This window comes from Calliphora vicina, chromosome 1, assembly GCF_958450345.1.
Source record: "Calliphora vicina chromosome 1, idCalVici1.1, whole genome shotgun sequence".
Taxonomy (NCBI): Eukaryota; Metazoa; Arthropoda; class Insecta; order Diptera; family Calliphoridae; genus Calliphora; species Calliphora vicina.
Window position 1 is genome coordinate 15,609,101 of NC_088780.1, and position 27,006 is coordinate 15,636,106.

General features: G+C 33.3%; 1 protein-coding gene across 1 annotated transcript; it reads right to left on the reverse strand.

Moving 5' to 3' along the window:
• Positions 1 to 1,509: 1,509 nt before the first annotated feature.
• Nmdar1 (NMDA receptor 1) lies at positions 1,510 to 26,895 on the reverse strand. Its single transcript, XM_065516354.1, has 13 exons — positions 26,784 to 26,895; positions 26,586 to 26,711; positions 13,029 to 13,253; positions 12,726 to 12,928; positions 12,487 to 12,652; positions 12,310 to 12,415; positions 7,809 to 7,969; positions 7,528 to 7,744; positions 7,039 to 7,456; positions 6,323 to 6,751; positions 6,093 to 6,265; positions 1,908 to 2,161; positions 1,510 to 1,843 (listed from the first exon to the last, which is right to left on the reverse strand). Exons 1-13 carry the CDS (start codon positions 26,886 to 26,888, stop codon positions 1,523 to 1,525), a joined length of 2,904 nt encoding a protein of 967 aa, XP_065372426.1. The 5' UTR covers positions 26,889 to 26,895; the 3' UTR covers positions 1,510 to 1,522.
• Between the last annotated feature and the right edge of the window lie 111 nt (positions 26,896 to 27,006).

A 27,006-nucleotide genomic window follows, 5' to 3' on the forward strand; every position in this document is an offset into this window, starting at 1 on the left:
TTTTTAATTTTAATAAGTTTCAATATTCGAAATTAAAATTTTAAAAAATTTTGAAAATGTTTGTCAAAATTTAATTTTCGAAATTTGCTAATCTGGAAAAAAAACATAAAATGTTTTAAAAATGTGTTAAGAATTTCTATTTCTTATACGAAATTGCAACTTTCTTAAACAATTTCCAAAATTCGAATTTAATTTCGATTGTATTTTAAGTTCGAAATTATACAAAAATTTAAGATTTCTAAATTTTTTTATACTATATCAACTGCTTATTCAAAATTACAGCTATTTATGACATTTTTGAAAATTTGAAATTAATTTCGAAAATACGAACTCAATTTTGAACTTATTTTTTAGGCACGAAAATCATTTAAAACTTGAGTATTTCATTAAAATAAAAATATTCTCTAATTTTATAGGTTTTCAGTACATGTTCGAAATTAAAATTTTAAGAAATTTTGATTAGATTGTCGAAATTTCATAATCTGGTAAAAAAAATAAAGGTTTTAAAAGTGTGTTTAGAATTTCTATTTCTTAAACGAAATAACAACTTTTTTAAACAATTTCGAAAATTCGAACTTAATTTCGATTGTATTTTAAGTTCGAAATTATTCAAAAATTTAAAATTTTTAATTTCTTTATATTATATCAACTGCTTATTCAAAATTAATACTATTTATGACATTTTCGAAATTTCGAAAATAACAACTCAATTTTTAACTTATTTTTTAGGTACGAAAATCATTTAAAACTTGAATATTTTAATAAAATAAAAATTTTCTCTAATTTTAATAGGTTTTCTATATTTGAAATTAAAATTTTAAGAATTTTTTTTCAAAATTTTAATTTTCGAAATTAGTTAATTTGGTAAAAATTAATGGTTTTACAAAATGTGTTTAGAATTTCTATTTATTATATGAAATTACAACTTTTTTACACAATTTCGAAAATTCGAACATAAGTTCGAATTTATTTTCAAGATTTTTCAATATTTGTGGATAATTCATGAAACTACTAGAAGATGGCACTGTATATTAAACAGTAGTAACATTTGCTAATGAGCAGTTTAATTTTTCATGTTTGAATATTTAAAAAAAAATTTTTAATTTAGCTTGTTATTACATATTGTGACTTTTAAAATAATTTAATTCGTTTTCAGTTACAAACTTTGCAAATTTCAATTATTTTTCCCAGTAAAAATTTAATAAGACAATTCCATACCCTGTTTACTTTTGCAAAAATTTCCTTTCTAGGTGGTTATTTGTAATTATTTCTTAAAGACATATTTAATTAAATAATTAACATTAAATATATAGTACATATACATATAAACATATTTAAACTTTTGTTTTACATTAAAAATTTGAGCTTATGCATCTTTAAATTGTAACAAATTTTCGTTTACTCGTTAAAAAAAAATTAATAAAACTACATATTTTCAATTTAAATCTTTGGTTTCAAATTTGTAACAATCAATTATTTCTTCTTAAGTTTCTATAAAATTTGGTTAATTTCGATTTGGTTTTTAAACTACCAAATGTGAAACATCACTTGTATAGCCGGGTGAGTACTTGGGTGGCATTAGATTACCCGGCTGCTGTTGTTTCATTCTGCCCAAAAGCGGAGCATGTACTTTGGGTGAGTGTTTGGGTTTGGAGGGATCTAAGAAACGGCGATTTCTCAGCATATCATTGTTGTCACCAATCCAAGCATTTTCCGGTCCTCTAGGACCCAAACGATGATAGCGTCTCTTGTCCACCGAATAGCTAATGGTGCCGGGATTGGCATTAAGGCCCACATTATACTGACGTTGCATGGCCAAGGAGGTGCGTATGGTTTTGCGTTTCTATATTAATTAAATAGAAACAATTAAATAGAAAATATATTTTTAGCAATATCTTCACAATTACCTCTATTGTTCCTCTCCATTTGGCAGCAGCATGTCTAGCTATATCCATTCGTTTTTGTTTCTTCACCTGATGTCGTTTATATATCACCTCGATTAATATGAGTCCCACACCTATGGCTACCCCGGCCGCCACCAATATGAACACCCCTGCCATATTTTTTAATCCCAAAGTGTTGGGTGTTTTCTCAAATTGTTCACATTGTTGAGCATTTCCATGAAATATCCAGGCCTTGTCTAGAGCCTCCATAAAACCGCCTGTAAATTTAAATGAAATTATATATAAATTTCATAGGAAACCATTAAAAATATAATCAATAGGGGAATTTAGTCTTAAATGAGCATGATTTGGCAACATTCCTCAGACCTCATAGTTTGGATAATCGTTCAAGAATTTGGTCGTGTTCTGTTCCCAATCAATCATGTCACCTCTACTTTTGACAATGAAGTACAATGGAAACTCTTTGTTGATAAATTCATGGCTTACGTGCACTAGAAGTCAAATTACAGACATAATTTGGTGCAAGAAAATCGAATAAGATGGAGTCAGATGAGAAATCTTGGATCTGTGATCTGTTTAAAACTTTTTTTCTCAAAACGGAAGTAGTAACTCTGGAGTACGATCGCGAATATTAAATTTTACAAGGAAATTCAATATGATTCAAGCACAAAACCAAACATATTTGTAACAAAATACCGAGATTATGTTGAACAGATAATACGCGGGCTGTGAAACCAAAAACAACTCCGACTAAGGCCTAATATAGATTCAGAGAGATCAGGCATTTAAACTGAAGCCAGACAGGTCTCTGGAATAAGATGAAGATCGTAGATTGATAAGAGAGAGATTCAATGAGGGAATAATTTACTTAAACTAAAGTCAGAAAGGCAAAGGACGAACATCACTGCCAATATACCGCGGCTTGTACTTAAACCACAAATATCTCCGGAAAAAAAAAACAAAGATACATTGAAAAACTTCTGGATCAGAAAGATATCTGGAAAAGGAGAAATGCAAAGGACGAAGAAGACAATATGCAGTATATATTGAACTGCTAGCTGGCACTTCGGCAAAGGACAACAGATTGTAGTAAATATACATTGAAATACTCCTGGATCATTGAGTAGCTGAAGAAGTTCAACATCATCTAGAGATAATCTTCTTGAACTGAATACAGAAAGATCTCTAGCAGTGGACGATTATCGTAGTCAATGATCAGTGAAATTCCAATAACGATAATCTTTGATAATATGCTGCATACATTAAACTGCTAGCTTGCAGTCAAACCATAATAATCTTCGGCAAAGGAAAGGACAACAGATTGTAGTAAATATACATTGAAATACTCCTGGATCATTGAGTAGCTGAAGAAGTTCAACATTATGGAGATTGCAGAGATAATTCGGTTGAATTGAATCCAGGAAGATATCTAGCAGAGGACGATTATAGTAGTCAATGAACAGTGAAATGCAAAGAACGAAGAACGTTTTTAATATGCTGCATACATTAAACAGTACTTCCAATCGAACCATAAAGATCTCCGGCAAATGAGAAATGACGTTGAAATATTCCTGGATCAGGATGTTTCTGAAGAAGTTCAATATCATCGAGATTGCAGAGATAAGCCGCTTTAATTCCACAAAAACCAGAATGATCTCTGGTAAATCAGGAGGATCGAAGTCAATCTGCACTTGTACTCGAACTATAAAGATCTCTCTCCGGCAAATGAGAAATACTGTTGAAATATTCCTGGATCAGGGAGTTTCTGAAGAAGTTCAATATCATCGAGATTGCAGAGATAATCCGCTTTAATTCCACAAAAATCAGGAGGATCGAAGTCAATCTGCACTTGTACTCGGACCATAAAGATCTCCCTCCGGCAAATGATCAAGGAGTTTCTGAAGAAGTTCAATATCATAGGAATTGCAGAGATAATCCGCTTTAATTCCACAAAAACCTGAATGGTCTCTGGGAAATCTTGAGGATCGAAGTCAATCTACTTTGAAATGTTCCTCGATTAGGGAACTTAGCTTCATGGAGACTGAGGAGATAATATGCTTGAACTGAAGCCAGATTGTAGAGTAAACTGACGTTCCGGGAAATATCTTCTTCAAAAATAGAGGTTTAAACAGATGACAGAACTTCATTGCAAGGATGAATATACAGAAGAAGATTTTCCAACTTCCAAAGTCAAAAGTTTGGATCTGGAGAAACATAAGACTATCGGTGATATAATTTGGCTATTCATTGGAAACATTGATGGTTCCTTTCAAATCAAATAGTTCGCAGAGTTAATGCGCTGAAACTACAATAACCGAAGCTAGTAAGATCTCTGGCAAGGGAGGAAAGTAATTTTATCTTAACAGTTCAATTTAACATCTCCTTTCTACATATAAGTTCAAAAGCCTAAAAATATCAAAGGAAAAGAACATAGAAGATTTGCTTCCAGCTGCCGAAGTAAGAAGTTTTGATCTGATGAAATAAAGGAACTGAGCTTCATCGAGACTGTGGAGATAATAAGCTTGAACTGAAGCCAGATTGTAGAGTAAATTGACGTTCCGCGAAATATCTTCTTCAATGACAGAGGTCTAAAAAGATCACAGATCTTCACCGCGAGAATGAAAATACAGAAGAAGATTTTCCAACTTCCAAAGTCAAAAGTTTGGATCTGGAGAAACTTAAGACTATCGGTGATATTATTTGGCTATTCATTGGAAACATTGATGGTTCCTTTCAAATCAAATAGTTCGCAGAGTTAATGCACTGAAACTACAATAACCGAAGCTAGAAAGATCTCTGGCAACGGAGGAAAGTAATTTTATCTTAACAGTTCAATTGTACTTCTTCTTTGTACAAGCCTAAAAATATCAAAGGAAAAGAACATCGAAGATTTGCTTCCAGCTGCCGAAGTAAGAAGTTTTGATCTGATGAAATAAAGGAACTGAGCTTCATCGAGACTGTGGAGATAATATGCTTGAACTGAAGCCAGAATTTACTCTACAATCTGGCTTCAGTTCAAGCATATTATCTCCACAGTCTCCATAAAGCTAAGTTCCCTAATCGAGGAACATTTTAATGTAGATTGACTTCGATTCTCGTGATTTGCCAGAGATCATTCTGGTTGTTGTGGGATTAAAGAGGATTCTCTCCGCTATCTCGATGATATTGAACTTCTTCGGAAACTCCCTGATTCAGGAATATTTCAACGGCATTTCTCATTTGCCAGAGGGAGATCTTTATGGTTCGAGTACAAGTGCAGATTGACTTCGATACTCCTGTTTTATTACAGACACTGACGATCCGCGAAATATTTTCTTCAAGGACAGACGTCTAAAAAGATTACAGAACTTCATCGCAAGGATGAAAATACAGAAGGAGATTTTCCAACTTCCAAAGTCAAAAGTTTAGATCTGGTGACACATAAGACTACCACGGATATTATTTGTCTTTTCACTGGAAACATTCATGGTTGCTTTTAAATCGAATGGTTCGCGCTGAAGCTACAATAACCGAAGCTAGAAAGATCTCTGGCAAAGGACGGGAATCGCAGAGTAAATTTGTCTAAACAGATTAATTGAACTTTCGGTCTTCTTTCTACATTCAAGTTCACAAACCTAAAAAGTTAAAAGGAAGAAAACATAGAAGATCTGCTTTCAGCTTCCTAAGTAAGAAGTTTAGATCTGATGAAATTGCATTGGAAATGCCTGAACTGAAATCAGATTTTAGAGTAAACTGACGATCCGCGAAATATCTTCTTCAAGGACAGAGGTCTAAAAAGATCACAAAACTTCACCGCAAAGAAGAAGATTTTCCAACTACTAAAGTCAAAAGTATTTGTCTTTTCTTTGGAAACATTTATGGTTGCTTTTAAATCTGATAGTTCGCAGAGTTAGAGCGCTGAAACTACAATAACCGAAGCCAGAAAGATCTCTCAACAGTTTAATTGAACTTATTCTATTTACATTCAAGTTCACAAGCCTAAAAAGATCAAAGGAAGAAAACATGGAAGATCTTCTTCCAGCTTCCGTAGAAAGATGCTTAGATCTGATGTAATTGCATCTGGTCATAATTTTAAATCCATTTGGCAACACAAAAGGATCTGTTTAATGATCCACAAGTAAAGTTTCAATATAACAATTGCAACATAATTCCAGATCGTGATTTTATATGTGTAAATTTCCAACTCACTTTCATGAAATTCCAAAATCGTCAAAGTAACTGCATCCGTCCAAGGTGAACCTTTTTGCAAACCAATGCCATAACCACTGCGGCCAAATAACTCTCCCGCCGTAACCAATTCACAATCCTTAGAGGCTTCATATTCCAAGCGAGATGAATCCCATATAAAAGCCATCAGTTTGCTAAACAAAATAAAACAAACATTAATTAAGTTAGTTATTAAGAACAATCAAACTAACCCCTTCTTAACATCCTCTATGGCCTTCTCAGCTGTATCATAGTTATTAGCCTCCATGGTTCTGTACATATTCGACAATTCCACCTGGCGTCTAAAGTACATGTCCACCGATGAACCCTTAACCGTAGCACAAGTCAAATTCTCCATAGTATTACGCAAACGAGCATCATTAATGCCACTCAGCTTGGTTTTGGGACGCTCCAACACGAGGAAAGCCGCCAAGTTGGCAGTATACGAGGCTACAATGATCATGGCAAAACCAGCCCACACCATGCCCAATACACGTGCGGAAAAACTGCGCGGCGTGCCCTCGCCAATGCCACTGTTTAAAAGAACGCCCCAGGCAAACCAAATGGCAGAACTTAAATTTAAAGCCTTCTCTTCATGACTATCAACATGAGAAAGTTTAAAACGACCAAATGGAGAAAATCTATGAGAGACAAGGAATTAAATAAATTCAATATTAATTCCGGAAACTGCCAAAAACAGCTAGAAAATCATAATCACAAGTAACACACAATTAAACCTAAAAGCTTGAATTACATTTAAGTTAACATAGAGAGAGAGAGAAAGAGATTAGAAATAAATCAAATTAACTTTAAAACATGCTCTTTGTTTAATAAGATACACATAGAGAAAGAGATTTTATATTTAATTACATAGTAGATTTAAAAAAGAACATGCTTGTTATCCAGCAGTAAAAAGAAAACAACTTACCTATCCAGCAGATACAGAACCAGAGCCACAACATGCACCGACACCACTACCAATATCCAAAGCGTGTTACTAAATGGTTGCAAGAAAGACACTAAAGTACTCGAACGTGATGGTTTCTTTTCGAGTATTGTAATGCCTTGATATTTAAAGGGTTTCGAAAACTCTATATATTCGGCACGCTCCGGGTTAATGGTTAGTGGTGCTACAATCATGTCCGCCCGTTCATTCACCAGTTCGCCTATTAAACCAGTCCATTCCTTCTTTGTCGATGAAGATATTGTACCGGTAGTGGAATTTTTCAAAATATAATGACCAAACTGACCATCTGGAGAGAGTCCCAATTCATAGGTGAAATTAATGCGCTGTGACAAGGCTTTAAGTAGATCTATACAATAGCCACGACAGCAGTAATCGTTTTCTGTAATACAAATTAATTTATAATGAGAATAAATAGTTTTTATCATGTTTAAAGTTTCGTTTTGAACCTACCCACTCCATTTGTGGTATTAAAGAGAGGACAGGGCACCTCATCATCTACACAATTCACTTCATCATCCGTCAAACGTCTGACATATACAAAAGGCTTCTCTTCTATGGTCAATACTTTCAAATGTGTGGGTATCATTATGCCCTCCGGTTTCTTTTTCTGTTCACCCGGCCATATAATTTGACTATCGTTGATTTTCAAACGCATCATACCTTTGTCCTAATTACAAGAAGAGACAATTTACTGAATTTGCTTTGATTTTATTTAAAGTTTTTTTCCTTACATCATCATAATAGAATTTGCCCACAACTTGTTTCTTTTGCTTTGGCCTCATATTGATTACATCATAGCCGGCATATATCCTATCGCCATTATCATCGAATGCCACCTGGCCCGTTTCACCGGTTATATTACGGGTTCTGAGGTAGTGAAAAAGACGTTTTCCTGGAAGAGAATAAAGTTATTCAAAGTACAAGAAACATGCTCAAGTCTATAAACGATGACATAAATTGAGCATTGACTTGTACAATAAGATCGACATTGAGTAATGATCGAGCTTTACTCCATTTCAGCCTATAAATAGCAAGAGAAGTAGATGATCTAGGTCAAAAAGAGAAGTAAAGAATTTGACCTAGATCCTGTAGTTCTCTTGCACTTTATAGGGTATCTCGGTGTGTAACAATCTATGTCCATCTGTATCAATTGTTGTCTCTGTGGTTATTAATTTTGTTTAATTTCTTTCTTTATATGTAAAGCTTATAAAGATAGATTGTTACACACCAAGATACCCTATAAAGGCATGAGAACTAGAGGATCTAGGTCGAAATCTCCAAATAAAGAAAGACAACCAAATAAACTCATAACCACAGATAATGGCAAGGCACCAGGCGTAGACAATATCAATCCTGAACTGCTTAAGGCTGATCCTACTCTTAGCGCTGAAATAATCAGACCTATTATCAAGGACTTCTGGACATCCCACTCTCTTCCTGCTGAACTTAGTGAGGGAGTGATAATTAAACTACCCAAGAAAGGAGACTTAACGGAATGCAGAAACTGGCGGGGTATAACTCTTTTAACTATGATTAATAAGGTGCTAGCGAATATAATCCATGCTAGACTATCATCATCAATTTCATCATATCTTCGTAATGAGCAAGCTGGTTTCACACCACACCGATCTTGCACCGATCATATAAATAGCCAACGGATCATAGTGGAACAGTCGGTAGAATGGCGATCTCCACTATATCTCATATTCATCGACTTCGCCAAAGCATTTGATACTATCCACCATGAGGCTATTTGGCACGCACTTCAATGTAAAGGAATTCCACCTGAGCTAATCGATCTTATCAGAGCTCTGTATGGCAACTCAACAAGTCGACTACTGCGTGAACGCATGTTAGGCAATCCCATTGGTGTAAGCACTGGTGTACGACAGGGATGTATCCTATCTCCGCTGTTATTCAATATTGTATTGGACTCAATTATGCAGCAATCCACCCGCATTAGAAGAGGCATTACATGGGGTATGAATGGTCGACTGGAAGATCTTGATTATGCTAATGATATTTGCCTGCTCGCACACAATTACAGCGACATGTCAGCCAAATTGGATCAGATACATCAGCTGGCATCAGGTGTAGGCCTTCATACTAACTTCGACAAAACTAAGGTTCTACGCATCAATGCAATTAATCTCTCTAAATTCAAGGTCAACAACAAAGTAGAGCTCGAGGATGTGCAATCGTTCTGCTACTTAGGTAGTATCATATCCACCACAGGCGGCTCACGTAATGATATTGCATATCGCATAGGAAAGGCAAAACAATCATATGGTACATTACATAGGGTGTGGAAGTCACCACAGTTACATATGAAGACTAAGCTCCGCCTTTTCTCCTCAAATGTTCGCTCCACCCTGCTATACGGATGTGAGTCCTGGAACTGTACTACAAGCGACATACAATCCCTGCAAGTATTTATTAACCGCTGCTTGCGCAAAATATTGCGAATATTTTGGCCGAACGTAGTTTCCAACAGGGACCTCTGGTAAATAGCAGACGAAACACCAATCCGCATGGAAATTGCAAGGAGGAAATGGAGCTGGGTTGGCCATATTTTGAGAAGACCTCATGATGATATATCAAAGATGGCAATTGACTGGAACTCTCAAGGCAGCAGAAGAGGAGGAAGACCCGCTAACACTTGGAGAAGGCAATTAGAATCCGAAACTAGCAGAACAGGAAAAACTTGGTCTGAGATAAAACTAATGGCACAGGACAGATCCCGATGGAAGAATTTCGTTACGGCCCTTTGTTCCAACTTGGAACCATAGGAATCAATATATATATACAGAGAGGAGCTTGAAAATTAAATCACGACGAGATACCATATAAAGTTCACGAGAACTAATAGATCTAGGTCGTAATCTCCAAATAAAGAAAGAAAGACAACCAAATAAATTCATAACCACAAAGAGGAGCTTTAAAATTAAATCATGATTCAAGCATTTACCAATAGGATGAATCAAGAAGATGATGTTTGAAGTGCACTTGTGCATGCAATAAATGTGACACCCAGATAGATTCCAGTACTCAACATTAGAGAATTGTATTGTGACTGTGACAAACGTGACACCTATTATTAGAGAATCTTATAACACAACGAAACATGCATTAATGCAACTGCCTAAAGATATTCCAATTCAACTTCTTTAGAGCTGGATGATTCTTAAGGATCAGGTCACGTTAAACGACCACCAATACATCACTTTTAGCATTGATGACTCATCATTGATGAGAATCCCTATCAATGCCATAAACTATGGCAAATCTTCCTAAATGGGAAGTGAGAAACTTCATGAAATTCCAGTCCAGTTTTTTTTTAAAGAAATAGACAGCAATGTAAAGAATGGGGTAAATCGATGATCAACGTTTAAGACATACGCCAGTAACCTCACGAAATCCTACTAGTGGAACGATGAAAAATACGTATCAACACGCATGGAATTTTCCCGTAAAGACTACGACTTATTCCTCAGACTCGAATTCAGGAGAACGCGAGGAGATTTTAGAAAGCTTATAAAATGCAGGAATCCACAAACCATTCTGTTTCCCTGATGAAGGAGTATATTGATTTCAGGTTGATCCCTGATAAATCATCCAAACAAAACTGAGTTCGAACACCAAACAATTTGGTCATCTTACATGCCGAGGCCAGGCATGATAAATTCTAGAATAGTCGTTGAAAGTAAGACCCATCCACATGTCAAGACTACCTATTAATGTCACAAACTAAGACAAATCTCCTTAAATGGGACGTGAGAAATATCCATGAAATTCTTCCAGTATATTTATAGAAATATGCAGCAAAGTAAAGAATGCGGTGAAATCAATGACAACCGCCCGTAACCTCACGAAACCCTACTAGTGGAACGATGAAAAATACATAACAACATGAATGGCTTCCACAATGACTTATTCCTCAGACTCGAATTCAGGAGATTGAGGGGAGATTTTAGAATCAGCTGGAGAGCAGGTGATGGGTAGAACTTTTCAGTGAAATCGACTTGGACATTTGGGGTAAACCATTCAATACTATGGAGAACATGAAACTGATATGAAAAGAACTCAAAATAGTTTCCATGGGCAGCAAATTCCATTTCACTTGGATCCCTTAATCTTCGAACATCTACAAACCATTCTGTTTCCCTGATGATGGAGTATATTGATCTCAGGTTCATTACTGATAAGTTAACCAAACAAAACTGAGTTCAATGAGCAAATAATCTGGCCTTATTACAAACAGAAGCAGAGTGAAGTACTGTACTCCCTCATCATGACCCTCATCCCCATGTCAAGAGTCCCTATAACACTGTTCTTTGTTATGACAGACACCAGTGTTCAAATTATAACCAGATCAGTCACGCAGTTATCCGATAGCCGTATTTGGACCAAATATTCGTTGTCTCATCCAACATAATTCCTTATTTAGCAATATCATTCATAACCAAGTTATTGGAACAGTTGCCGTGCCTGGGAACCCAAATCAGCCTCAACTAAAGCTGGATTTCCGCATACACCGTAATCGGCGCCGATAATGAAAACTTAAACTGAAAAACGTTGGTGTTCGTCACCGTCTCGTTTCTGAATTGTTTTCGTTTCAGTTGTGGAATGTCTTGTATGTTGATGTTTTGACTATGGAGCTTCCGGAAGGAGCCAGACAATTCGGATACTCCAACGTAGTATATCACTTTTAATAACACAGCCGGCTATTCCTCCTATAGAGATACTAGAAACAAGGCTTAACATACGATAACATCTTTGATCAGAGTAATTCAAAACTGTTTTGACCCAAAGGAAGTTTACAAAAGTGCCAAATTTTGCCACAACGATGGAAATGTCGTACTGCACAGTTCCAACTTCGGAAGCGTATGTACTTACAGTCCTTCCACCAATCAAGCTGGTAAAAGAAACGCTATACGGGCAACTAAAGCTTAAGGCAGGCGCGGATCCAGAGGGGGTTAAATAGTAAATTATACTTTGAATATCCAAAATGGATACATGAACGACAAGGGCTGTACAAGGAAATAAATCACTGGTGCATATGGAATTCTGAAATAGCTCCAGATTGGATATCGTGCGAAATAATAACAAAATTTCATATCCGTTAACGAAATAGCCCAACATATCAATAACGTATCCAAATTAGCTTTTAACCATTTCAAATCAACAGCCAATCTACTACTTATCCCTTTATTTGACTTTAACTTTACCCACCTGATTCCCAATTAACACCCGAATCATCACAATTCTTTGGCGGCTCCGTAATTGTTTCATTTTTCATCATTTCCTTAATAGCAGAAGCCAAAACATATACAGAATCCTTAAGGGTTAAAAAGAATAATGACATTAACATAAAACAGCACAAGACTTATATAAATCACACTAACTAACCCTTATATGGCGATTATCACTATTAACATGTTCTAGTTGCAAACCCAAAATACCATCTGGTGTATTGTTGGCACTTAAGGCCTGTTCAGTGACAATCCATACATGGTCAGCCTCAGTCATATTGTACAAAGCAGCATCACGGAAAATCACTTGGGCATCCTCAGTGCTAGAGCAAAGGAAAGGAAAAATAGTAAAATAAGAGAAAAGAAAAACACTATAAATACAATATATAAACTTACCTGGCATACACCAAATACACCCGACTCTGAGCCGTTTTCATATCAATCAAATGCTCTGCAAAACTTTCCAATTTTGGCTCAAATTCCACTATCAATTCAACGGTGGCTCTTACATCTATATCATCGTAATAGTTTTGGGAGGTTGTTTGAAATCTACCCAATATGGCACGACCATCTGTATCCGAACTGTGTATTATAATTACCTTAATGGGTGACATAAAGACAAATAATAATAATAATAAAAACGATTACATGATGTTGTTTGTCCCTTAGGAAGCAAAGAAAGAATCTCTCTGAGCTTACCTTTGTGTAGCTAAAATGATTTAACATTTCCAGCCAGACATCAGCCTGATGATAGTAGGGAGGCACGGTGCGCAAAAAGGAAACATGAATATTTTTATCGGAGAAGGCCGCATCACGTGACGAGATACCAATAACGGGTATTTGAAAGAAACCACTTGTATAGCTAACGGCAGCTGGTGACAAATCACCGGAGGTTTGTTCATGCGACACCACAACCGCATAAACCTGTTTAACAAACCACAAAAAAACAACCAGACAAAGAGAAAATTGAAAACAACAGCAAAATGCCACAAAAGATGTTAAGAAATAAAGAAAATATGAAAAAAATGAAATTATAAGCCATTTTCTGCAGATGTCTTTTTTATGACACGCCACCCCCTTAAACCACCAAAAATTGTGCTGGCAAAAATATGAAAAGTGACTTGAAATTGAAGTTGCACTTAAAGAAATTAACGGGTATCCAGGATGGCTGGTGAAATAATGTTATGTTTGAATAAAACTTTCAGCTCTCTGAGACGATTTGAATTCGATATTATCATTACAAAACCACTAAATAACACCGACATTTTTGTTACATCAATATATTGGGTAAGGTTCCAGAAATCAGCAAAATCGGTACATAAATATTGTCCCCTTACGCATTAAATTATGTCAACTCAGCCCAAATGATGTACAAGTATACCCAATGGCTATATAATGAGGATAATCGAAAGTCAAAAAGAGTTCCAGACTTAATAAAAAAAGCTGGAGCCAAAGAGCTGTTCCGCAATTCAAAACATCGTGGATTACAACCATTTTAATATTAAATTTGGAAGATATACTAATGTGAAATGCTATCCTAAACTCCAACAGATGCTATGCAGTTTTGTGACTAAGATCCTATCCAATAAAGGTTAATGTTGGAGTTCATCAAGGCAGTGTATTGTGACCATTTCTATTAACATAATAATTGACGCTGTTATGAGTCAGTCTATCACAAAACCACTTGGTATAAAGAGGTGATTTCCATTACGCAGATTTAATGTGTCTTATATCTTATCACTTTTCGAGTATACAAGCTAAAATGCAAACTGAAGCTAAGTTGCACATCAATATCAGCAGGACTAAATCAATGCTCATAAACATTCAGCTAGTAGGATAAACAATCGAAAACGTAGAACTGTTCCTCTATTTGGAAAGCTTTAGTAAGAAATTATCCACAGTGGACTTTGTCTCAAGCAAATCAGGCGTTCCACACTCTTAGCAAATTCTGGAGAACTCAAAACAACTATATTCGGACTTATTTCGAAACATGGAACATCTCTAAACGCAAAATAGAAAACATTCAAGCGCATGTTTGAAAACTGCGAATTTATTAGCGGGTCAATATTTCCATTCAAGAGTTATGGTTACGAACTCTTCAAACATTAAATCTAGAAAACTGATATAACTGAGTCTCACGTTGCGAAAGGATGCTGATCATCTTATGCGACAGTCCACAGAAGACAACCCTCAAGGCCTCAGAAGATTTGATATGCCTACCAATACTTGGCCAGTTACATTCTCCAAATAAAAGTGTTATGGAAGAAAACTCTGCATATAGAAGTTTAAGAAGACATTAAATTGAGGAAATTTCAATGACTGTTGGGAGCGGGAGCGGATGATCTCTTCAGAAGATCCTGAAACCTCCCAATACTTGGCCAGTTACTATTACCAATCAAGAGTTATGGAGGCGAACTCTTCAGACATCACCTAAAGAAGACATTCAATCGAGTAAATGATTGAGTCAGTCGTTGTGACAAGGAGATGACGATCTTACAACTGTGAACGCTTCGGAAGATCCGGTATGCCAGCCAATACTAGGCTAATTTTTATCTCAAATCAAGAGTTAGGGATCTAAACTCTTCAGTTGTCACTTAAAGAAGACATTACATCTTGAAAATTTAAATGCCTAAGTCACAGGTTGAGAAAGGAAGCCGATGATCACAATACAGTCCTTTGAATACAAACGTCAAGGCTTCAGAAGATATAGCTTATCTTCTGGCAATACTTGCCCAGTTACTATTTCCAATCAAGAGTTAAGTATGCGAACTCTTCAGACATCATTTAAATGGCACAGCTACAAATTGAGAATGGGAGCCGATTCATAAGACCCTAAAGCCTACCAGTACTTGGTCAGTTAATATTATCAATCTAGAGTCTTCTGATATCCAGAAAATTTAAATACGCGAGGCTCGACAGCCCATTGAAGGCTTCAGGAGATGCGATATGTCTACCAATACTTGACCAGTTACTTTCTCCAAACAAGAGTGTAATGGAAGTAAACTCTTCAGCCAATACCTGGCTAATTACTATCTCCAATCAAGAGTTAGGGATCCAATATCTTCAGATATCATGTTGAATACAATCCACAAGGCCGCAGAAGACATAGCAATACTTGGCAATACTTGGCCATACTTGGCCAGTTACTATTTCCAATCAAGTGTTATGGATAACAATTGTTCAGACTTCACCTAGAGAAGACAGTCAATCGAGTAAATGACTGGGCCAGTTGTTGAGACAAGGAACTGATGATATCACAGTCCATTGAATACAACTTTCAACGTTTCAGAAGATCCGATATGCCTGCCAATATTTAGCTAATTACTATTTCCAATCAAGATTTAGGGATCCGAACTCTACAGTTATCACTTAAAGAATCGAGTAAATAGCTGGGTCAGTCGTTGAGACAAGGAGCTGATGATTTTACAACTGTGAACTCTTCGGAAGATCCGGTATGCCAGCCAATACTTGGCTAATTACTATCTCAAATAAAGAGTTTGGGATCCGAATCTTCAGCTATCACTTAAAGTATCAATCGAGAATATTTATTTGCCTAAACAGGTTGAGAAAGGAAGACGATGATCTCTTACTACAGTCCATTAAATACAACCCTCAAGGCTTCAGAAGATATAGCGGGTCTTCTGGCAATATTTGGCCAGTTACTATTTCCAATAAAGAGTTATGGATCTGAACTCTTCAGACATCATTTAAAGAACAAATTCAATAGTGAAAATTTAAATGGCACAATTACACGTTGAGAATGGGAACCGATGATCTCTTGAGAAGATCATGAAGCCTCCCAATCACCTAAAGAAGACACTCAATCGAGTAAAAAGTTGAGTCAGTCTTTGGGACAAGGAACTGATGATATCGCAGTCCATTGCCAATACTTAGCTTATTACTATTTCCATTCAAGATTTAGGGATCTCTTCAGACATGACATTTAAATGACTGAGTCATACATTGAGAAAAGGAGCCGATGATTTCACACGAAAGAGAAATCAATATGATATGGACATCAAAAACTCATTCAGAAAATTCGTTGTATGCAACATTACAATACGTTTACGTTTTGGTGTCGGTAATAACTTCTCTCGATTTATATCGAGCTTTCTCAGAGATCGCACTATACGAGTTGTTATAGATGGAATTTCATCAAACGAGTTCAAGATCAATTCAGGGGTACCGCAAGGCTCCGTCCTTTCTCCTACTCTATTTCTTATCTTTATAAACGACCTTCTACGTCAAACTTCCAACCCTATCTACTCTTTTGCAGATGACAGCAACATTTGCCATTCATATGCATTGAATTATAGACCAAGCCTGTCGGAGATTGGGGCAATGAGGCAAAATATGAATGATACGCTCAACCAAGATCTTGTGACAAACTCTGAATGGGGTTGTGCGAATGTTAACTCACAAACGCACAACAGACCATGTTGCTCCATCTGTTTTTATGGGTGGTGTAAATATTAAGGAATCAGAAGCTCTTGATGTTCTAGGCATGAGTATTCAGTGCGATGTCCGCTGGACAAAACACATTTTTCGAGTGTCGAAAGAAGCATTCAAGTGCCTTGGTTTTCTAAAACGGAGTAAGAAATTCTTCACTCCATCTGATCTCCTTACTATTTACACCACTTATATCCGACCTAAAATGGAATACAACTGTCATGTGTGGGCCGGTGCTTCGAAATCTATTTTGGAGTTACTCGACCGCGTACAGGAGAGGGCGTAGATGCTTATCGGTGACAGTAGGGTATCTAGCTCTATTGACTCACTGGAACATCGTCGCAATGTGGGTTGTGTTTCACTGTTCTACCGATACTACAATGGTATGTGCTCTGCTGAAATTAGGGAACTTGTTCCCGAAACCCGTAGTTTTTTTACGCAACACACGCTCTTCGGCAAGGGCACATCAATTTGTTGTCGACTGGACAGTAGATTGCACAACACATTACAGGGAATATTCGTTCTTTAGCCGTACTGTCCGTATGTGGAATAAGCTTCCTCCTGAAGTCTTTCCTATCACTTTCAATATAGGAAAATTCAAATCAAATGTCCACAAACACTACTCCCTCTATCCTCCCTCCCATAACCTATTTTCCTAGTTCCAACACAATGCTTTGCATGAGTAGGGGTCATCCCCTGAGTGCTGGTCCAAGAAAAAAGAAAAAAAAGAAGTTACAATAATAAATGGAATTGGTGAACGAAATATGTTCCATTAGGAATTAAATGATGTGGAGTCTATACTGGATTTTTTTCAGTGTAATATTTTTAAACAAATATATACCTATATATCAAAACATTGCTGTCATACATTTCTGTTATGACATCCTAACAATCATTCAACCATCCATCGCATGCTATTGACGGAAGCAAAAAATTAGAAATTTTGTTACAAAAAAAAATATAAGGAACTCAACACACCGGTTACAGAGAACATCAAAAAAAAAAATACCCAAAAAAAAATTTGGTCTCAGGAGTAAACTCTCTTACATATTTTCCCATCTAACATGAGTAAGTGTCACAGTATTTTCTGATTTTCTTTTTGTTGTAATAATATTGAGGGGAAAAAAGAGTCATCTGTGTGTTTGTGTGTCAAAAAAGACAGCAGAAGATGTCTATTAGGATAACATTCATTCATTTATTCCTTCATTCATTCATATTTTTTTGTTATATTATTATCATTATTAGATCTTTCAAATTGATATAACAACGCCTTCATTCTATACTAAATACACAGAATACTTATTTATTTCAAACCCCAGCAAAAAAAAAAAAGAAAAAAGAAAAGCATTGATGAAAATGCCTTGGAAAAAGGAGGGAAATTTATGGTAATTTTAAAAGGATATTAGATGTAATTGCATTTCAAGTGGTGAAATGAACACTCAACATACAAACACGCTAACAGCTCAAAAGGACATACATATACAAACTTACTTATGCAAACATACATTCATACAAACATACAGATATATGTATGTATATAGAGATGAGTAGAATTTTTGAGTAAAAGAAAAAAGAATTAAAACAATGACAGACAAAGTTCAAGTAAAATATTAAAGGAAACGGAAGTTCTCTTGGGAGAAAGAGAGTAATGTGATATGGAAGTATAGCTGGATGTTTAGGAAAAGAGCTGAATTGTTAACATATTGAGATATTGAGGATGGAATCAATTGATTAGAATTTGTTTGAAAGGTAAAGTAAAGGAAATTTTTTTATTAGATTTTAATAAGTAGAACAAAATAAGTCATAACAAGTAAGAGAGCTAATTCGGCTGTGCCGAATCTTCACCAAATTATACTTCAAAATAAAAATTTTAAATATTTTTAGATTAACAAAATTTATTTTTTTTCCAGTTGTTTTTTAATTTTTTGTAAAATTTTTTTTTTTTTTAAATTAAAAAAAAATTTTTTTTTTTGTTTTCTAAATTTTTTTTTTAATATTTAGAATAAATATTTTTTTTTCGTATTTTGACCCATTGTAGATCCAACTTATTATGGTCTTATATATGTCATTGCAAAGGTCTTTGAAATATCTATCATTAGATATCCATATTGTCTATATTACTAAGTCATTATAATCCAGATATAGGTCAAAAATCAAGGTTGTCCTGGTTTTTTCCTTATATCTCAGCCATTTGTGAACCGATTTTCTCGATTTAGCAATCGAGCCGGAAGAATTCCGGAGATTTTGATATATGAATCGTGTATGTAAGTTATTTGGGGGCTTCGGAAACTTGATTTCAACAGACGGACAGACGGACATGGCTTAATCGACTCCGCTATCTATAAGGATCTACAATATATATACTTTATAGGGACGGAAAATTATATTGTGGAAATTACAAACGGAATGACAAACATATAAAGTGGTTGACAAAACAATGGAAACTTTTCCAAATATTCCATATGTAGCCCAAAATTTAAAATATTTTTTTAAAATAAAATTTTTTTTTTAATATTTAACTTGTATAGTTTTATTTATGTATATAAATTAACTGAAAAACAAAAAACATAATTAATTATATTCTGAAAAAAGGGAACAAAATTAAAAATATTCATTATTTCGCTACAGGCAAAACAATGGAAACAATGGAAACTTCTGCAAGAAAGAAGTGTAAAACGAAAATAATATTTAAAAGAACGATGTAAAAAGCATCCTGTTTACAGTTATTTTATTTTACTTTTAAATTCTGGTAATTTTTCACAATTTCTTTTTCTAAGTTTTTTGCATAATTGTTTTTTTTTAAAGTTAACGCAAATGGCTAAAGTAAAGATTTGTGAAGACTTAAAAAATAAAATAATTAACGATTTTAAAGCTGGTTTAAAACAAAAAGGTATCTGTGACAAATATTCAATAAATAAATCAGCAGTTTCAAAAATTTTAAAGAAATTTCGTGAGACCGGTTCTGTAAAAACTCAACATTTAGGTGGAAGACTAAGACTCCTAGACGTAAGACTACTCCTAGACAAGATAATTTAATAGCGAGAGAGTTCAAGAAATTTCCAAAAATAACTCCTCGAGAGGTTGTTAATAGCCTAAAATAAGAAATAAGTACCCGAACAGTTAGTCGCAGGGCAAATGAGGCTGGTATTGGTTGTTATCGTCCTGTGAAAAAACCACTCATTTCTAAAAAGAACCGTTCTGCTCGTCTACAATTTGTAGGGATCATTTAAACTGTTCGATACAGAAATGGAATACTGACCTCTTTTCCGACGAATCCAAATACAATTTAAGAGGCAGTGATGGGAGAACATTTGTAAGACGACCAAAGGGAAAAAGATTAGATCCAAAGTACACAAATAAGAATGTAAAGTTTGGCGATGGCAATATTATGGTATGGATATGTTTTTCAGGGCAAGGTATGGGCCCAATTCATATTATAAAAGATACCATGACAGGTATAGGATACAGAACCATATTAAACGAGTGGTTACAATCCAACGAGGTACGTGTTTTGAAATGGCCTGCCCAATCGCCAGATCTCAATCCCATAGAAAATCTATGAGAAATTGTAGATCGTAAAATAAGGACCCAAAATTACACTAATAAGGAAGATTTATAAGGGAATAGCAAAATATTTCAAAGGAGACCATTGACTCTTTAATTGGTTCAATGCATCATCGATGTGTAGCAGTTATAAAAAATAAGGGATACCCAACAAAATATTGAGTTATTTCAAAGTTTAGACCATATTTGTTAAAATAATACCTAAGTTTCCATTGTTTTGTCAATGCCGTAATAAAGAAATCTTTTAATTTTGTTTTCTCATTTTTAGAATTTAATTAATTATGTCCTTTGTTTTTTGTTAAATTAAGTTAATAAAAGTATACAAATAAAATACTACAAAAATGTTAAAATTTTTTTAAAAAATTATTTCAAATTTTAGGCCACTAATTAAATATTTGGAAAAGTTTCCATTGTTTTGCCAACCACTGTATATCGTTAAATTGGCAGATGAGATTTATGCCTGCAATCTTGTACTCGCATCTACTTAACCCAACGATAATATGTATTACATTAGACTGCTACACAGCAGTGTAGATAACTAAAACAAAGTTTTTTCCCTCAAGAAAAATTTTTGTTAATGTTATAACACCGACCATTTTACTACATAGGCAAAAATTGAATTCGAAAAATCCAATTTTTGCCTATAATTTAGTTAAATTCAAAATTATGTTATAATCCCTTGCATATTTTTCTTCATACGATTTTACAGTGGCCTACTGTACATGTACACAAACCCATACACATTTACATGTGTTTATACATTTCTGTAAATAAATAACTATATAATTTGTATAGCATACGTTAAGGCATTTACATGAAATCTTTCTTCTTTCATAAATGTAGCACTCAATAATATAATATCCGGTATTATTCCGTTTAAATTTAAATTGATTATAATACACTATAATAAAACACACTGTCAAACAAAAACAACAAAATAAATGAATAAATGAAGAATAACTTGGATAAGAAGTGTAAATTAATACAAACAAATTTGATTGAAATAAAAACATAGAAGTATTTTTTAAGAAATTGAACGTAAATTTTATATAAATTTTAAAGTTTTGGAAATTTTTTATTGAAATAATGAAATTTTATTTTGTAATATTGAAATGTCATAAACATTTTTTTGATAAATTTTCAGTTATTCAAATTCCACTAAATACATTTAAATATTTGATATTAATTGCTACTTTTTATTTGGGTATTTATCATTCCATTATCTTTGAAATTATCGAGCAGTTTTAATTTTTGGTATGGAGTACCAAAATTACTTTCTTAACAATAAAACACACCCTTCAAATTTTATAAATTACACAGGTCAACAGCAAAAAAAGGCTTGAGTAACCATTATATAAATAAGCGAATTCACTTAATTGTAAACAAATTCGAAAATAATCCATCGATTTTTATGATCAATATCTCATTTTATTTCTATTACATGTGGCTTTACGGTAAAGTAATAAATCTAAACAATTTCTGGCGTTTTTGATTTTTCATGAATTTTTTAAAACAAAAAAAATTTTCAATTTTCACGTAAAAAAAATATTTTTTGCTTCAATTTGTTATTATAACTCCAAAACTACTGAGCCGATTAAAACGCAATATATATGTGAAAATTTGTACATAGCATGGGGAAAATGTTTTCAAAATTTAATCGTTCAAAAGAAGAACATTAACTATTCAATTTTTGCATATCAAACAAATAACTAAAATTTTGTGAAAATTACCGAATTCACTTAATTGTGAATAAAATCGAAAAGAATCCATCGATTTTTATGATCGATATCTCATTTTGTTTCTAATACATGTGGCTTTGCTATAAAGCAATAAATCTGAACAATTTCTGGCGTTTTAAATTTTTCATGATTTTTTTAAAACAAAAAAATTGGCTATTTTCACGTAAAAAATATATTTTTTGCTTCAATTTGTTATTATAACTCCAAAACTACTGAGCCGATTAAAACGCAATATATATGTGAAAATTTGTACATAGCATGGGGAAAATGTTGTCAAAATTTAATCGTTCAAAAGATGAACATTAACTATTCAATTTTATGTATATCAAACAAATAACTAGAATTTTGTGAAAATGAGCGAATTCACTTAATTGTAAACAAATTCGAAAATAATCCATCGATTTTTATGATCGATATCTCATTTTGTTTCTAATACATGTGGCTTTGCGATAAAGCAATAAATCTGAAAAATTTCTGCCGTTTTCGATTTTTCATGATTTTTTTAAAACAAAAAAAATTGGCTATTTTCACATAAAAAATATATTTTTTGCTTCAATTTCTTATTATAACTCCGAAAATACTGAGGCGATTAAAACGTAATATATAAATTTAATTTGTTTTAAGTTTACTTTAGTAATATCGGTCTAACCGTTCTTAAGTAATCATTAATTATGTGGAGAAACGTCTAAAAAAAATCACAATTTGACTTAAACATTTTTTTTAAAAAGAAAATCTCCATAGATTTTAAAATTTGGACCATATTTGTACTACTGAAACCACAAAACATCAAAATTGTGTAGTGGTTTAACCCTTTAATGCATATTGTTGCCAATTGTCTACATTCCAGTTCCACTCAATTTTAGGCGAAAATAAGCTTGATACTAATTCAGATTCTCCTTCAGCAAAATCAAATGCAGTACGAAAAGTTTCAGCTAAATAAATTCTTAATCAAACTAAAGCTAAAGGAAATATAATAAACTAGCTGACCCGGTGCGCTTCGCCACCCCAATTAGAAGAAGGAAATAGTACTATTAAGTCTCCCTTTGTGAATCTAAATGTCTAATTTCATATTTCTGAGTCCATTATTATAGAAAATGCTAAAGAAAGTTACCATTCAGAATCATGTGTGCTTAATTTTAAATTTTTAGGTTTATTATTGTAAAATATTCAAAAAGTACCATTGCAATAAAGAAATAGTACCACAGATTATCACTTTTGAATTCGTATTCACTAAATCATAACCAAGTTTGAATTTTAAATTTGTATAGAATTTTCTATATTATTAACTAATTTTGTTTCTAAAACACTTAATGTTTAATAAATTATCACAAACCCGAAACCGAAAGAAAAAGTACCAAAAAGTCTCCGCCTAGAATTCTCACTCACTTAAGACCATATATGCTTAATTTCATGTTTCTAAGTCCATTGTTATAGAAAATTAAAAAATGTTCCATTAGAAGAATAAAAAAGTACCTATAGTTCAGTTCTCAGATTTTGGTACCTAAATATTATCCCCTATTTTTAATACTAACTTCACTCAGATACATATCAGCTAACTTTAATGTCGATAAGTGAAATAATTTAAAATATTAAAAATGTACCATTAGGAGAAAAGTACCAATTTTCCTTTTCCTCCTTGAACACCTCTCAAGTTTGAAATTTAAAAATAATCCATTTTGCCTAAATTGTTTATGCTACAGACATGTCTCAAAGGAATAAAATCTTTGTTAATGTGCCCAAGAAAAATATGTTTTAAAAAAAGTACCAAACTGTTTACCCGGATTTGGCGCAATATCCTTGGCACTCGAGTTCCTAATAACACCCTGTTAGTTAATTTTTGTATGAATCCAGGAACCAATGTTAAAAAAAAATTATCAAAATTAGTTTAATAATTTCAAATAAAATGTATTTTCCCGATGTTATCTCCTTTTTGGTACCTTTTTCATCCCCATTGCGGGATGAATTTCTGTATCGTTGTGGGAGCTCCTAATAAAATATTCGTATTTCTATGTCAAATTATAGAAAAACATATTTTATGAAAAAGTACCAAAAATAAACTCAATTTTTATCCCTTAAGGGTTCAAATTTCCAAAAAGTACCAAACTCATATTTTTTATTTTTTGATGAGTAAAGAATACGATTTAAAATTTGTTTCTATGTTTGTTGGTTTTAAAGATACGTAGGGTGCCAAAAAAGTACCAAAATACAGTTTTTACCCGTTTTATCCCTTAAAAGGTTTGAATTTCGAAAAAGTACGAAACACCTGTCAGCTTATTTTTTAAATGGAGTAACATGCAATTTTAAGTTTTTTTGTATCTTTATTAGATTTGAAGATATAAGGTTACCGAATTTACCAGTTTTTACCCTTTTTTACCCCCTAAACGTTCGAATTTCCAAAAATCCCTTCTTAGTGGATCGTTTTGGGGAGGGAGATAGATAGATAGACAGATAGATAGATAGATAGATAGATAGATAGATAGATAGATAGATAGATAGATAGATAGATAGATAGATAGATAGATAGATAGATAGATAGATAGATAGATAGATAGATAGATAGATAGATAGATAGATAGATAGATAGATAGATAGATAGATAGATAGATAGATAGATAGATAGATAGATAGATAGATAGATAGATAGATAGATAGATAGATAGATAGATAGATAGATAGATAGATAGATAGATAGATAGATAGATAGATAGATAGATAGATAGATAGATAAAAATCAACTAAATGTTTGATACTTTATAATTTAAAATTTTTTTTTCCGAAATCTTTTTTTATTTTTTTTTAAAAAAGTTTTCTCCAAATTTTTTTTTAAATTTTTTTTTTTTGGTTTTTAATTTTTTTGAAAAAAATTTATGACAAAAAAAGTTGTTTGATGAAAAAAAATTCGAGTTAAAAAATATTTTTTCCCGATTTTGACCCATTGTAGGTCCAACTTACTATAGCCTTATCTACATCGTTGCAATGGACTTTGAAATATCTATTATTAGATATCCATATTGTCCATATTAATTACTTAGTAATCCAGATATAGATCAAAAATAGGTCAAACATCGAGGTTTTTTGCTCATATCTCCGTTATTTATGGACCGATTTTGTTGATTTTAAATAGCAAACTTCTCGAAAGCATGTCTGACAGAATTATTGAAGATTTGGATCCCGAAGATATCTGGGGTCTTCAGAAAATTGATTTCAACAGACATACAGACGGACATGGCTTAATCGACACCGCTATCTATAAGGATCCAGAATATATATACTTTATAGGGTCGCAAATGAAAAATGTAGAAATTACAAACTGAATGACAAACTTATATATAACCTTGCCACTCATGGTGAAGGGTATAAAAAGAGGGAAATAAATCTAAACCCTTAGTCCGATTTGAATGAAATTTGACATGTGCAAAAAAGAAGTGTTGACGAGTTTAAGGTTTGAATTTTGACCGCATGAGTCTACCAGAGGTGCGGCCAGGGGACCCCAAAGTAGGACTCGGGTATGATAAATTTTTAAAACGATCCACTTTCTTCGTGTGTGAGCCGATTTCAAAAAACTTACACACATAGAATCTCCTCATCGAGCACTACCTTATCGTGTCTATCAACTATCTCTTATAGCTTAGGAGATATTCGCATTTTAAAATTAAATTATCAAAATTTTTACCCACCATACTCTAGTTTTTTGATAACAGCGGGTCCAAATATTTCCCGATTTGCTAATTTTTTCTTTTATTGGACTAACTGCAAATGTATATGTCAAACAAAAAAAGAATTGTTTACAAATCGTGACTGACTCCAAAGTTATATGCATTTGAATTTAAGAATTAAGAGCGTATATGCATTTTCCAATTTTTAATGCCGTTTTAGAAACCAAAAATTTCGAAATTTTTCTAAAAAATAAAGTTTATATTTCTGCGAAGATTAAAAACATGTCAAGCCTTACTTAAAGGTAATTTTGTTGCGGAATTTCGTTTTTTACAGTTTGTTCAATAAAATAAACAGTTTTTGAGTTACGCGAATATATTTTGTGCAACCTCCTCCACTTTCAAAATAACGGTATATCTCGAAAATACGAGCTAACATAAAAAACGGTTAGCACCACTGAATTCAGCGTACCCGAATTAGTTTAACCCACCGGGTGCCCCGCAGTTTTTTTTTGACAGTTTTTTCAACTAGCACATTTATTATTCAAAATCCTTCATGAAAAAAGTTGAAATTATCTAATAGAGTTAGCAAGGGAATTTTTCTTTTGTTTTATCGTAACAGCAGGATTGTGCATGATTGAATGTAGGTTAGTGTGCTTCAAAGCCCATAAAAATAATCAGCTACTAGCTGTAACTTTTTCTACAATCTAGTTATATTTTTATAATAAAAAACATATTTGAAAAAACTTCATTTATAAAAATTTCAAAGTAATAATTTTGTACAGTTTACAATGGCTTATAGCTTTCATAGATAAGTTTTAAAAAATATAACAAAATTTTAAAAACCTCACCCTTTTATCAATTAGTTTATCACAAACGTTGAACACCGTTTTTATGGGATTCTTATCCATGCGTATGGTTTTGCCATAATACGTCATATTGCGGCTAGTTTTATAGTTTTGATCAAAATTTAAATGCTAGAAATAAACCAAATAAATATACATTTTAGAAAATCTAATTTAAATTAAAATTTAATACAACAAACTTACCGATATAGTTAAACGAAAATGCTTTTCACTCTCAAAGTCTCCTAAAACTCCACCCACATTGTATTTTTCCGCATCATCTGAATCATTGGCTTTGACAAATTCCATTAAAAGTAAAAAATAAACCGTTAAAACGGCATATTTTATAGACAATTTGAAATCCATGGTTTTGAATTTATTTGGTGGTATTTTTGCAATTAATTACTTTTAGACATTAACATTTTCT